This window comes from Chiloscyllium punctatum, chromosome 23, assembly GCF_047496795.1.
Source record: "Chiloscyllium punctatum isolate Juve2018m chromosome 23, sChiPun1.3, whole genome shotgun sequence".
In the NCBI taxonomy this organism is placed as follows: Eukaryota; Metazoa; Chordata; class Chondrichthyes; order Orectolobiformes; family Hemiscylliidae; genus Chiloscyllium; species Chiloscyllium punctatum.
Genome location: NC_092761.1, coordinates 58,425,023 through 58,438,249, shown reverse-complemented (window position 1 = coordinate 58,438,249; position 13,227 = coordinate 58,425,023). Strand labels below are relative to the sequence as shown.

At 42.9% G+C, this 13,227-nt stretch overlaps 1 protein-coding gene across 1 annotated transcript in view; it reads right to left on the bottom strand.

Moving 5' to 3' along the window:
- The window catches only part of LOC140493983 (V-set and immunoglobulin domain-containing protein 10-like 2), a 56,366-nt gene extending 43,548 nt beyond the window's left edge, over positions 1 to 12,818 (bottom strand). Inside the window, 2 exon segments of the mRNA XM_072592919.1 lie at positions 8,231 to 8,584; positions 12,746 to 12,818. Coding sequence (XP_072449020.1) covers positions 8,231 to 8,584; positions 12,746 to 12,818 — 427 coding nt within the window.
- Positions 12,819 to 13,227: the final 409 nt, after the last annotated feature.

Below are 13,227 nucleotides of genomic sequence, written 5' to 3'. Positions count from 1 at the left end.
TAGAGAAGACCGCATCGGGAGCAACGGATACAATAAATGACATTGGTGGATGTGCAGGTGAAACTTTGATGAATATGGAAGGCTCCTTTGGGACCTTGGATGGAGGTGAGGGCGGAGGTGTGGGCGCAGGTTTTGCAACTTCTGCGGTGGCAGGGGAGGGTGCCAGGACAGGAGAGTGGGTTTTTGGGGAGAACACTTCAACCCCAGGGCATCAATGTGGACTTCACCAGTTTCCTCATTTCCCCTCCCCCCACCTTAACCCAATTCCAAACTTCCAGTTTAGCACTGTCCTCATGATCTGTCCTACCTGCCAATCTCCCTTCCCACCTATCCACTCCACCCTCCTCTCTGACCTATCAACTCCATCCCTACCCCCATTCACCTATTGTACTCTTTGCTACCTTCTCCCCTAGCATCCCCACCCCATTTATCTCTCCATCTTGGAGGATTCCTGCCTCTATTCCTGATGAAGGGCTTTTGACCGAAACGTCGATTTTCCTGTTCCTTGGATGCTGCCTGACCTGCTGTGCTTTTCCAGCACCACTCTGATCTAAACTCTGGTTTCCAGCATCTGCAGTCCTCACTTTTGCCTACTACATGGACTTGCACAGTGCTTATTTAGCTAGAAAGTGATTCCGCAGATTTAAATAGTGCACACTCTTCCTTATCCACAAACATGAATTAATTGTTGCAACAACAGATCAGTATTTATATATAAAGTATTGTTATTGCTAATTCCAAACGGTTTTTCCTTCTAAAAAAAGAGTGGGCATTGGTGAGGCCACCTTTGGAATATTATGTTCAATCTGGTCTCCCTGCTATAGGAAGGACATTGTGAAACTTCTAAAGAGTCAGAAAAGATTTACAAGGATTTTGTCAGTGTTTGAGGGTTTGAGCTATAGGGGGATGCTGAATAGGCTGGGGCTATTTTCCTTGGAGCATCGGAGACTGAGTGGTGACCATGTAGAAGTTTATAAAATTCTGAGGGGCATGGGTAGGGTGAATAGCCAAGGTCTTTTCCCTAGGGTAAGGGAGTCCAAAACTCAAGGGCATAGGTTTAAGTTGAGAGGGAAAAGATTTAAAAGGGACCTAAGGAGCAACTTTTCATGCAGAAGGTGGTGCGTGTGTGGAATGAGCTGCCAGAGGAAGAGATGGAGGCTGGTACAATTACAGCATTTAAAAGGCATCTAGATGGCTGTATGAATTGGAAGGGTTTAGAGAGATATGGGCCAAATGCTGACAAATGGGACTAGATTAATTTAGGATATCTGGTCAGCATGGATGATTTGAGTCTGTTTCTGTGCTGTACAACTCTATGACTCTATGACTGCTACAGGAAACATCAATATATGTGCGTTTACTAACTGGAAAAAGTGCTACCATGATGTCCGGGGAATGTCACGCCTATAACTTGCTAGGAAAACCTCAAACAGGTCGAGATTTAACAAGAAGCGATAATAAAGGGTCTCATCCACTCAGCAGAAGGAAGCCACCACTTGCAAACATTTCTACTTTACTTTCTAGGACAGTACAAAAGTAAAGTTAAAAACTGACTGCAACACTGGTCTATGTGTGCTATTGGCCAGACATCTGATTGTGTTGGCTAGAGTGCTGTGAGGACCACAGCTTTGAGAACAAGCATTTTGAACGTCTCGGCACTGCAAGGAAGCTGTAAGGAAGTTTTATGAAAGGATGGGGGAGGCAGTTGACTAGAAGTGGTCAAACGCAAAACAGATCTGGGCTCACTCCATAGAGAAAAATCATTCTCATTGGTGATAGGAGCAAAAACTAGAAAACACAGATGAAAGTGATTGACAGTGCAGTATATAGTTAGGATCTGGAATATACTGCCTGGGAATGTGGTGAAGTGGATTCAACTGCAGTTTTCAAAGCACGATTGAATATGCAACTGAAGAGAAAAAAGGGAGTGGATTGTTTTTACAGAGGGCCAGCATTGATACAACTGGCTGAATGGTCTTCATATGTACTGATTCCACAGAATGATACTTTAGGACCTAACCCATGATCCGAAGAAGCCCAATGAAATCTCATTGCCTCTTGACAGGTTGGTCAATAGTGGTTTGTTTCTGGACCAGTAGTTTTCTCGATGGTTTGTGATGTGCCCATCCTTCTGATCAGTTTGAGGTTGGCACATATGCCAGGGTGACATTTACGTTGTTGATTGTGAATAAGTCACAAATTATCAGTTCTGTTATATTTGTTGCATCATAGTATAACAACATTCCTGACAATCATTCCACATGCACCATGTAGTCTCATCTCTGTTGTCTACTTCTTCAGCCTTGGTAACTGGTCTAATTGGACAGTATCACTTGCTTCTTATCAAACACAAAATTAACAGCATGGCCATTGGCATAGACAAAAGTCTTTCTCTGCAGGCTGGCCTGGATGAGACAGTTCCTCCAGAAATTACTCAGGTGTCTTCTCCAAAGGAGGTATCTCAGATAATACAAATCTTCTTTCAAATGGAGGTGGGTGTTCCACTGTGTAGACCTCTTTATGTGACACCATTAGTCCTTCGACTGTTCTGAAACTGTGTCTTTCATTAATATATGAACTGGAAGTGAACTGCAGTTTACAGATATAGTATTACTTAGTGATGACCAGATATTGCCTGTGCTTATCAGCTATTATTGACCCACAGTGTTGTCACTGGATTTTAGCATTGGGTGTTTGGCTTATTCTGTGTTGGCTTGTCACGTGCCTCTGTGGTGTCCGTATCGTATAAAATGAGTTGACTCTGCTGTCCTTTTGGATTGTATTGATATTTTCCACTCAGGATCTGTCTTTGAGTCTGTATGGCTTCTGCTTCAAACATGAACTGGGTAGCTTTCTACAAAGTTAAATCTTCCTTGGACTGGAAGAAATCTGACAACGTTTCACCATCAATTCTGAAAACAATTCTGTCTCTCATGGATTGTCATGTCAAAGCTCCAAGGCGTTTGGTATGCTTTCCTTTATTGGTCAGAGTATTGAGTACAGGAGTTGGGAGGTCATGTTGCGGCTGTACAGGATATTGGTTAGGCCACTGTTGGAATATTGCGTGCAATTCTAGTCTCCTTCCTGTCGGAAAGATGTTGTGAAACTTGAAAGAATTCAGAAAAGATTTGCAAGGATGTTGCCAGGCTTGGAGGATTTGAGCTATAGGGAGAGGCTGAACAGGCTGGGACTGTTTTCCCTGGAGGGTTGGAGGCTGAGGGATGACCTTATCGAGGTTTACAAAATTATGACGGGCATGGATAAGATAAATAGACAAAGTCTTTTCCCTAGGGTCGGGGAGTCCAGAACTAGAGGGCATAGGTTTACGGTGAGAGGGGAAAGATAAAAAAGAGATTTAAGGAACAACATTGTCACCCATGGGATGAGCTGCCAGAGGAAGTGGTGGAGGCCGGTACAATTGCAACATCTAAGAGACATTTGGATGGGTATATGAATAGGAAGGGTTTGGAGGGATATGGGCCACATGCTGGCAGGTGGGACTACATTGGGTTGGGATATCTGGTCGGAATGGACGGGTTGGACCAAAGGGTCTGTTTCCATGCTGTACATCTCTATGACTCTATGAATCTATCTGTGGAAGTCATTAATGAAGTTGAACTCTTCTAAATCTTTCTCCTTCAAAAATTGATTTGTACTTAAATAGAAATAATTACCAAATTTATTTGCTCTTAAATTGAAGTAATTACCAAAATCTTTTAGGGTATCTTCAAACATGTCTATTCACAACATCACCTGAATATGGGAGTGAATCTTTCACCTTTTATAATGGTGGCTACCCTCTCCGTGAGGGCTTTCTTCACCTTCTGTGGCCAAGGTGGTGGTTTCCTGCTACTTCCTGATAAAATGGGTATTTTCCCACCTTTCACAATCTAAAACACTTCGCATCTTCTTTGACGCAAGTTTTAAATACTGCTTTCAGGCTATGAGCTTTATAAATCTTCCTGTCAAAATCACAACTTCGTTATTGAGTCCTGGTGCTTTACAAAGAACAAAGAACAATACAGCACAGGAACAGGCCCTTCAGCCTGCCAAGCCTACACCATCCTAATCCTTAATTACACTCACAATTCACTGCCAATGTGCAGCATCTACCTCTCTGTTCGCCTCCCATTCTATCAAAATACACCTTAAATGTTGCTAATGTGCCGGCTTCCACCATTTCCACTGCAGGATGTTCCAGGCACCCACCACCCTCGGCGTAAACATTTTTTCCCCACACTTCTCCTGTAAACTTTCCCCCTTTCACCTTGAACATGTGCCCTCTTGTAGCTGACCTTTCCACGCTGGGAAAATGCCTCTGACTATTCACCCTATCTATGGCTCACATAATTTTGTATACCTCCATCTGGTCTCCTCTCATCTTCTGTCTTTTCACTGTAAACATCCCAGTTTATCTAACCTCTCCTCATAACTACAACCCACCAGAACAGGCAACATCCTGGTCAATCTTCTCTGTACCCTCTCCAAAGCATTTACATGTTTTTGATAGTCTGGTAACCGGAATTGTATTCTAAATTCTGAATGTGGCCTAGCTAAACTTTTAAATCTTTAACTTTTCATAAGTATTATTCTACTGCTAGTCTTTTCACTATATATCTTCCAAGTTGCTTATTTTTAACTTATATAAATTCTGAGATCTTCCTGACTCAATAACCCTGACATACACTTCATTTCTGGGCATTTCACAGAGCCTTGTAACTGAGTTTTGTGAAGCCTAATGTTACTACAAGAAATGACAACACTGTTATACACTCTCATTCATATGTTTTCTGGTCTTTGCTCCATTTTTATTCACTTGTCCCTTCAGGATCTCTAACTTTGCCTCTTGAAGCCTTCAGTTGTTCCTCACAGATGCTCCTTCACTCAGGTATTATTTAGGTGTGGTGGGCTTTTCTCCCCTGTCTAAGCCCATGTCCTTGCCCCAGTGCTTCTTACCAGCTTCTGAATGAGATCTTGCCTTTAGATTGTTGAGCTTGCCTATTAACTCCTTCCCTGGTGGCTGTTTTCTCTGTCTTTCCATTGGTAATCATCCTTCAGCAGTTGACTCACTGTCTGTGTCTTCTTAAAGTGGAAATGCTCTTCAAGTGATAAACTCACTCGCTTCCTTTGTCTTTTTTCCCTGACTTCCTGTCTTCATGGTAGAGATCAGACCCACACTACTGCAAAAGTTGGTTATTTTCCCAGAAGCCAGTGTACTAGTAATATTCGTAGAATTCGTAGGCCCAACTTCATGTTTCTGTGAGACATGGGTTCAAATCCCATCACTGCGGCTGACTAAGTTTAAGTTTAACCAGTATATCTGGAATTTAAATCTCAGTAATGGTGGCAATAAAACGATCATTGTTGATATCATAAAAAAATGTTTGGTTCACTAATGTCCTTTAAGGAGGGAAATCTGCCACCTGTTACCTTTTCCAGTCTACATGTAACTCCAGGCACACTCTTAATCACCCTCTGAAATGGTACAGCAAGCCATTAAGAGTGGACAACAAATATCAACCATGCCAATGATGCCCACATCATGTGAGAGATGAGGAATAACAAAAACATGATCCCTAGTGCCACTTGGTGGTATTTGACCCCTTGACCAATACATGATGCTGGCTAAGGGATGCTGCACCGATTCTCCCTTTGCCTTTGCTTTGTCGTTTGGGTACTGAGTGACTCATGATGGACAATACACCACCATAGATTATCTACAGAAGAGGTTCTGTCCTTAGGTCACAAGAAAAGTTATTATACGACAGCAATAAGTACAACTACATTTGGTCAGGCATAATTACTGGGACCATAGGGACTTTGTATAGATACACCTGCTCCCTCTAAAAGATAGAGTAAAACTCCTGGTGTCCACCCCGTAGGTTGTGTGAGACATAGAAACATAGAAGATAGGACTAGGAGGAGGCCATTCGGTCCTTCGAGCTTCTCCACCATTCATCACAATCATGGCTGATTGTCCAACTCAGTAACCTACTCCTGCTTGCTCACCATAACCTTTGATCCCATTTGCCCCAAGTGCTTTTTCTAGCCACCTCTTGAATACACTCAGTGTTTTGACAGTAAAATGGGTGAAGCTAAGGTAAGATGAACATTAACTCCTAAAACATTAACTTATTCAACAATAGACTGACTTACATATTCCTCCAGCATTTACACAGTTCGTGCTATTTAAACCTGCTAGCTGGCAATCCTTATCACTAAAACAAAATATAAATGGAGATAATCTAGATGGCTTTTGAAGTGATTGGATTGTGTCTATTTCCTTTTCCAGTTTTTCAAATGACTTTAAAGACTATTTGTTTCCAAGACAGTTCATTATCATTTGTGTGGATGACTCCCTTGTGTTTTGTCATTGCTGAGAGCACAAGGAACAAGTTTCTGTGAATTTCCACTCGTCGATTCCATATTTGACAGAACCTGGTCAGTCTACCTCTCTCCCACCTTTATTGCAGTCACTCCCATTCCACATCTTCGATCAATGGTGTGACATGGTGTGTTCCCCATTCTGATTTGGATCACTTTATCTCTCTCTCTCTCTCCCCCATGCAGGGATCATGGACACCTCTAGCATCAGAACTGAAAATGTGTTGCTGGAAAAGCGCAGCAGGTCAGGCAGCATCCAAGGAACAGGAGAATTGACGTTTCGGGCATAAGCCCTTCTGCCCGAAACGTCGATTCTCCTGTTCCTTGGATGCTGCCTGACCTGCTGCGCTTTTCCAGCAACACATTTTCAGCTCTGATCTCCAGCATCTGCAGTCCTCACTTTCTCCACCTCTAGCATTACCAAGGACAGCTTGGAACAAGCCTGCATGCAAGTTTTTTTTGAAACACCTTAATGTTGATTGGTGTACTCAAACACAGTTAAACCATGGAAAATACACATGCTCTTCCTATTCCAGCACTGATGAATTTGGGGCCCATTATCGCATGATGTTCCTGTCAATCAGAATCTTTGACTTACAACGAGTCACCCTGTGGCTGCATTGCGAGTAATTTATGAACACGTCACAGACATGACCTTCATGATCTCAGTTGTTTGTGTCATTTGGAGAAGTGTGTAGGGAATCAATGGTGGACACAAGTTCAAAACTCACCCAGAACACAAAACACTCCAGCCAGAATATCTACAGACCCCTAATGAATCTACTCACCTATTAAACCCTCAGCAATTAAACACTATTTGGCTTTAGGATATACATATTTGCAAAAATGAAGGGGCAGCTCCAAACTATACTATGAAGAGGTTGGATATGATAATGAGATGGTGATGTTTATCATAATGTAAGAGTGATGTCAGTGATCATGGGTGAGTGCATGAGAAGAAAGGATGTATTGCTGGGAGATGTACTCACAGAGAACAGGATCATGCACAACGTGTAAATAGAAGCGATTACATAAACCTGTCAGAGTCGGGCAGCAGTCACTTGTAGGTAAAGGGGACAACTATTATCAGCCACAAACTACCAGTAGAAAGAATGATAGCCCTTTCTCTAATTTAAGAATAGTACCCAAATCACAAGTTTCATGGCAACACAGACCAGACTTAGCATCAGATGAACGTGTACATTCCATCCCAGTCCTGATTAGACCAGCCTATGACATATTATGAGCTGGGGTGATCCGTTCACCAATATCTGCCTGTCTCATGATGCAACTGCGTGAGGGAGACCCTGGACGGCGCGGTGAGCTTTCTCAGGTTGAGTTTTCTTTCTGTAAAATGGCTCATGCAAAATCATAGAAAGACTGCTCACTTTGTTTCAGTTCAGGAGCAGCCAGTCAAGGGGTGGCTCCAAGCTGCTGGGTTCATGGGGGTGAAATACAACTGTGGTGACAGCGCAAGGCAGTGCTGGGGAGGGAGGTGGCTGCATTTTCCAAACTGCCTGCCGAAGAATTAATATTGTGCACTTCACAGAATCTCTATGGCAAAGAAGGAAGCCATTCGGCCCATCATGTAGATACAGTGATGTTTCTTGAGTTAAATGAATAACTGACAGTATAAAGGATTAATAATTGTGATACTCATTGCGAGAGTGCAAAACAGTAATGTCAGATCAGATGGAAATGGAACTCACAGGAACATCATTCGAATGGATGCAACTAAATGTCTCTGTAAATAGTGGAGATGGTCAATAAGGGTTCACTAGGTTAGCAAATTCCTCTTTTACCAAAGGCTCCTGCAGGCCCCTCTTGAGATTGAGATATAACTCACCCAGGACGTGTAAATCCACAAAGATGTAAACGAGTTTTGCCCCATCGTTGGTATCGTACAAACTTTGACACGTGAATCGTCCCTCAGCTGCGAGCTGTAGGTTGTCTATCACTAGGGCCGCACTGTCGGAGAGGACTTTCACATCTCCAAACATGGAAGCCATTTTCTGCAGTTTGGCACCCATCCCATAATTGTACAGGACTGCCCGAATGTCACTGAAGCCAGGCCGGGTAAAGCCCCAGATGTAAATGGTGGGCACAGACTGGCCACATTCCAGTACCACAGACCGACCTATGACCCCTTTCACTTGGCTCTCGATGTATGTGACCTCCTCAGGATCCAGGATGACCAAACCTGAGTGAGAAAGAGACTCACAGATACAATTGGAGAATTTTCTTTTGGAAATATTCAGCAAGCTAGACAGCTTCATTGGTGAGAGAAGTAGATTGAGCTGCCGGGGTTTCCTTACTTCCACTGGAAATCTGGAAATATGTCCTCAAGAGTGAGAGAGCTCCCATCTCTGCACCCAATTATCCTTGGATTAGGGCAAACCAGACCACCCCTCACCCCCACCATAAACAACCCACAGGCATTCCACCAGGCTTTCCCAGTCAGGAGAGCAGCTCATGGTCATTGAAGGCTCTTAACTGGTCATTAACCTTCTGCTTGAGAGCCTTCATTAGTGATGGGTCAGGAATGTTACCCCCAGACCTTTCCCCACAACGTAGTTGGTGAAGTGTCAGCAAGTGGGCATGTAGCTCTCTAATGCCAACCCACCTGATTATTTTGCCTCCTGGAACCATCCCATTCACATCTAGGGAAGAATAAATCCAAGCCAACATTTCAGGTGCATGACTGTTCAGCAGATTTGGAAGAATTTGAGGATGTAACAGGAACCGAGTAATCCTAAACAATGGAAATGTGCAGTTCTTGGGACAGAACCAGTTTTATATTAACCCATGAGCATTCAGAGTTAGAACGCGATCAGCTGCTAAACTCCAATTGTGCCTTTATTCCATTACCCCAAACCTCAGATGGAGAACAAAGGTCCTGTGTGATGGACAATAAAAATTCATGATTCCTTCTTCCCTCACAGACCCATCCATTTGTGAGCTACACAAAGAGCTGAGCAACTTGCTAAACAGAATGGGAATTCAGTGAGAGAAGGAATTCAGTGCAGGGGTGATTAAGGTGGTGCAACTTCTTTTTATTCATTTGTAAAACATGGGTGAGAGCAGCCACCAACATTTATTTATTCCTCCATTTGCCCTTCAGAAACTGGTGGTGAGCTGCTTTCTTGAACCGCTGTTGACCCACAATGCCACTGGGGAAGGAATTCCAGGATTTTGACTCAGCGACGATGATGGAATGGTGATATACTTCTAAGTTAGGATGGTGAGTGGCTTGGAGGGGGATCTTACAAGTGGTGATATTTTGATGTATCTGCTGCCCTTGGCCTTCTAGATGGAAGTAGTCATGAGTGTCTAAGAGTCTTTGGTGAATTTTCTGCAGTGCATCTTGTGGATAGTACACACTGCTGCTACTGAGTGTTGGTGACGGAGGGAATGGACACTTGTGGATGTGGTGCCAATCAAGTGGGCTCCTTTGTTCCAGGTAGTATCAAGCTTCTTGAGTGTTGTTGGAGCTGCACCCATCAATGGGAGTGGGGAGTATTCCATCACACTCTTGACTCGTACCTTGAAGATGGTGGATAGGCTCTGGGGAGTCAGGAGGTTAGTTACTCTCTGCAGTATTCATAGAATCATAGAATCGCTACAGTGTGGAAACAGGCCATTTGGCCCAACATGTCCACACTGACCCTCTAAAGAGAAACCCTCCCAGACCCATTCCCCGACCCGATTACTCTACATTAAATGCTGATTAATGCACCTAATCTACATATCCCTGAACACTATTGGTAATTTAGCATGGCCAATTCACCTAAGCTGCACATCTTTGGACTGTGGGAGGAAACTGGAGCACCTGGAAGAAACCCATGCAGACACGGTGAGAATGTACAAATTCCACCCAGACAGTCGCCTGAGGCTGGAATCAAACCCAGGTCCCTGGCGCAGTGAAGTAGCAGTTCTAACCACTGAGCTACCACATTGCCCTAGTCTTAGCCTTCGCTCTTGATAGCCACTGTGTTCATGTGGCGAGGCCAGCTGAGTTTCTGATGAATGGTAACCACAAGGAGGTTGATAGTAGGGAATTCAGTGATGGTAATACCATTGAATGTCAAGGGTAGCAGTTAGATTGTGTCTTATTGGAGACATCTCTATGGTGCAAATGTTACTTGCCAATTGTCAGCTCAAGCCTGGATATTGTCCAGAACTTGTTCCATTTGAACATGGACTGCTTCAGTATCTGAGGAGTCGCAAATGGTACTGAACATTGTGCAATCATCAGCGAGCATCCTCAATTCTGATGGAGGGAAGGTCATCGATGAAGCAGCTGAAGATGGTTGGGCCTGGGACACTACCCTGAGGAACTCCTGCAGACATGTCCTGGAGTTGAGATGACTGACCTTTAAGAACCATAATCATGTGTCCAGTATGTCTCCAACCTATGGAGAATTTGCCCGCAAATACACATTGTTTCCAGTTTTATGAGGACTCCTTGGTGCCACGCTTGGCCAAATGTAGCCTTGATGTCAAGGGCTGTGACTTTCACCTCACCTGCAATTTGCAACCAGTCACCTGTTCATTTATAAGTAAATCGTTAGAATAACTAATTAACTCTAAGTGGATAAAACTAAAATTAACCATATTGCAGATAGCAACATTAAAACAAGTTGAACTGCAATAAACAACAACGTGGTGTATATAAATAATAAATAATTAATACAATTATTAAGGTGACACTAAAATAAGTGTATGGATAAAACATTAAGTTGATATACTGATAAGCATTAATGGGATCACTGTGCAGTTCTGGGTGCGCCAGTCAGTTTTATTTGTCCTTGATAATCACACAGGTAGGAGGTGTCTCTACTTCCCTGAAACTGAACTCAGAGTTTTCAAGCCTGAATCACTGCGAGACCTACGGGAGGCCGAGAACTTCTTGCAGTGAATGTTTGAAGGGGTGATCACCCCACAGAGGGTTAAGAAGGCAGGTCAGGAATCTTCCAGAATTGTGACACACTGGAACCCAGTTTCTACGCTGGGAACAGCATCTCAAGGGATTTTGGTTTAGAAAGCACTACCAGGCCCATGTGTAGAGCTGCAGTTTTGTTTTCTATATTCGTGTTTGGGATGAAAGCACCACTGGCCTAGTCAGCATTTGTTACCCATCCCTGATGACATTGGCAGTAAAGGGCTGAGTCAGAATTTCAGAAGACATGGAGGAGGTGATGGGCAGAATCTCACATATCGAGTCCTGAATTATTCCCAGAGTCACACGCAGATTGTATACAACAGACCAACAAATCACAGAAAGGGTACAGTGAAAAAGATTTTCTAGAAAATTGCATAAAATACAGAAGAATAAAAATGGGTGACTTTAATTATTCCGAGATAGACTGGGAGAACAATAGTGCAGAAGGAAAACAGTAGGGAGTTTCCTTAGCTCTTGAATATGTCTGAGCTGAAAATGTGTTGCTGGAAAAGCGCAGCAGGTCAGGCAGCATCCAAGGAGCAGGAGAATCGACGTTTCGGGCATGAGCAGGAATTTTTTCCCTCTTGAATATGTCCCCAAGAAAACCTTCTAGGTCTATGTTTTTCTTGTAAAATAAGAGATTAAATCGTGCCAGATTTGGATCTGAGGAAGGAAATGGGGCTATTTAGCATGTGTCAAAGAGGGAGCATTTAGGAAACAGTGATCATAACATATAATTAGGTTTTGAATAGTTATGAGAAACAAAGGAAATTCAAATCTTATAAGAATCAATGGGAGACTGGGTAACTTCAGTGAATTAAAAAGAGATTTGACAGATTGGAATCAAATGGATAAAACCACCAAGTTCTGGCTTTGGAGGAAGAGGCACCATTGAAACATTAAAAGAGTATTTTGTATCTGTCTTCACTAAAGAACAGGATTCTGACAATGTCACAGGAAAGGAGGAGAGAAATAGGAAGGGATAAAATTAGAGGAGGAACTTAAATCCTAAGGAAGCAGAATGTTCATTCATTACTCGTTCCCCTTGAAGAGATTACTTCAATCTCTTTATCCCACAATTCTTAAGGCAAACACAGAACTGACTCAACACTGAGCTAGACTCCAATTCAAGTGAAAGTTGGCAAAAGGGAAAATTTTACCTAATGCGCCACACTACTTTCCCACACTTCAAAACATCCTTTAACCAAATTACCATATGTCTAAAAATTTTCAAACACAAACAACATTGCAGAACATTCACCTGCAGCAGCACAGAATACATTTGCACACTTCATCATTTGCATTGAAACCACTCAATTAGAAATATTAGCTTTAAGATTATATTTTGTTCTATAAGTCTGTAACTTTAAAAGTACTTCCCCATGAGTTTGCAGGACGGGGCATACACATAGATCTTACCAATGGCCAGAGGACTGAGGATCCAGAGAATCTTAAACAGGGTTTGAAAATTCCAAGTCAGTCCATCCCCCATTGCAGGATCATGCTGCTGTAAAGTCCACAGGATGTGAACACCCCCTTTTCAATTAACGTATCATCAGAATCAGCAGTCCTCACTCCTTCTCTGTGTGTTTACAGCATTTTGTCCAGGGATCTGGTGTAATCACTGAACTACCTGGACTGACTCACACAAGTATAACTCACAGGACGGGAGGCACCTGAAAAGTTCTCGGGTTGAGTCTGAATTATTTATTATCTCTTCAGTTTCTGTTTACAATGCACTGCATGGTCTATTTATTATGCAGGTATAGACTTCTCCCCCTCAGTTCCAATCATTTGTCTGATTACTTCAATCAATTCACACAGAAAGGAAATCAGTATCTTACCTGGGGCGTTTAACCAACATGGGAAGGAGTCAACCTTTGCAACAAGGAACTCTGCAT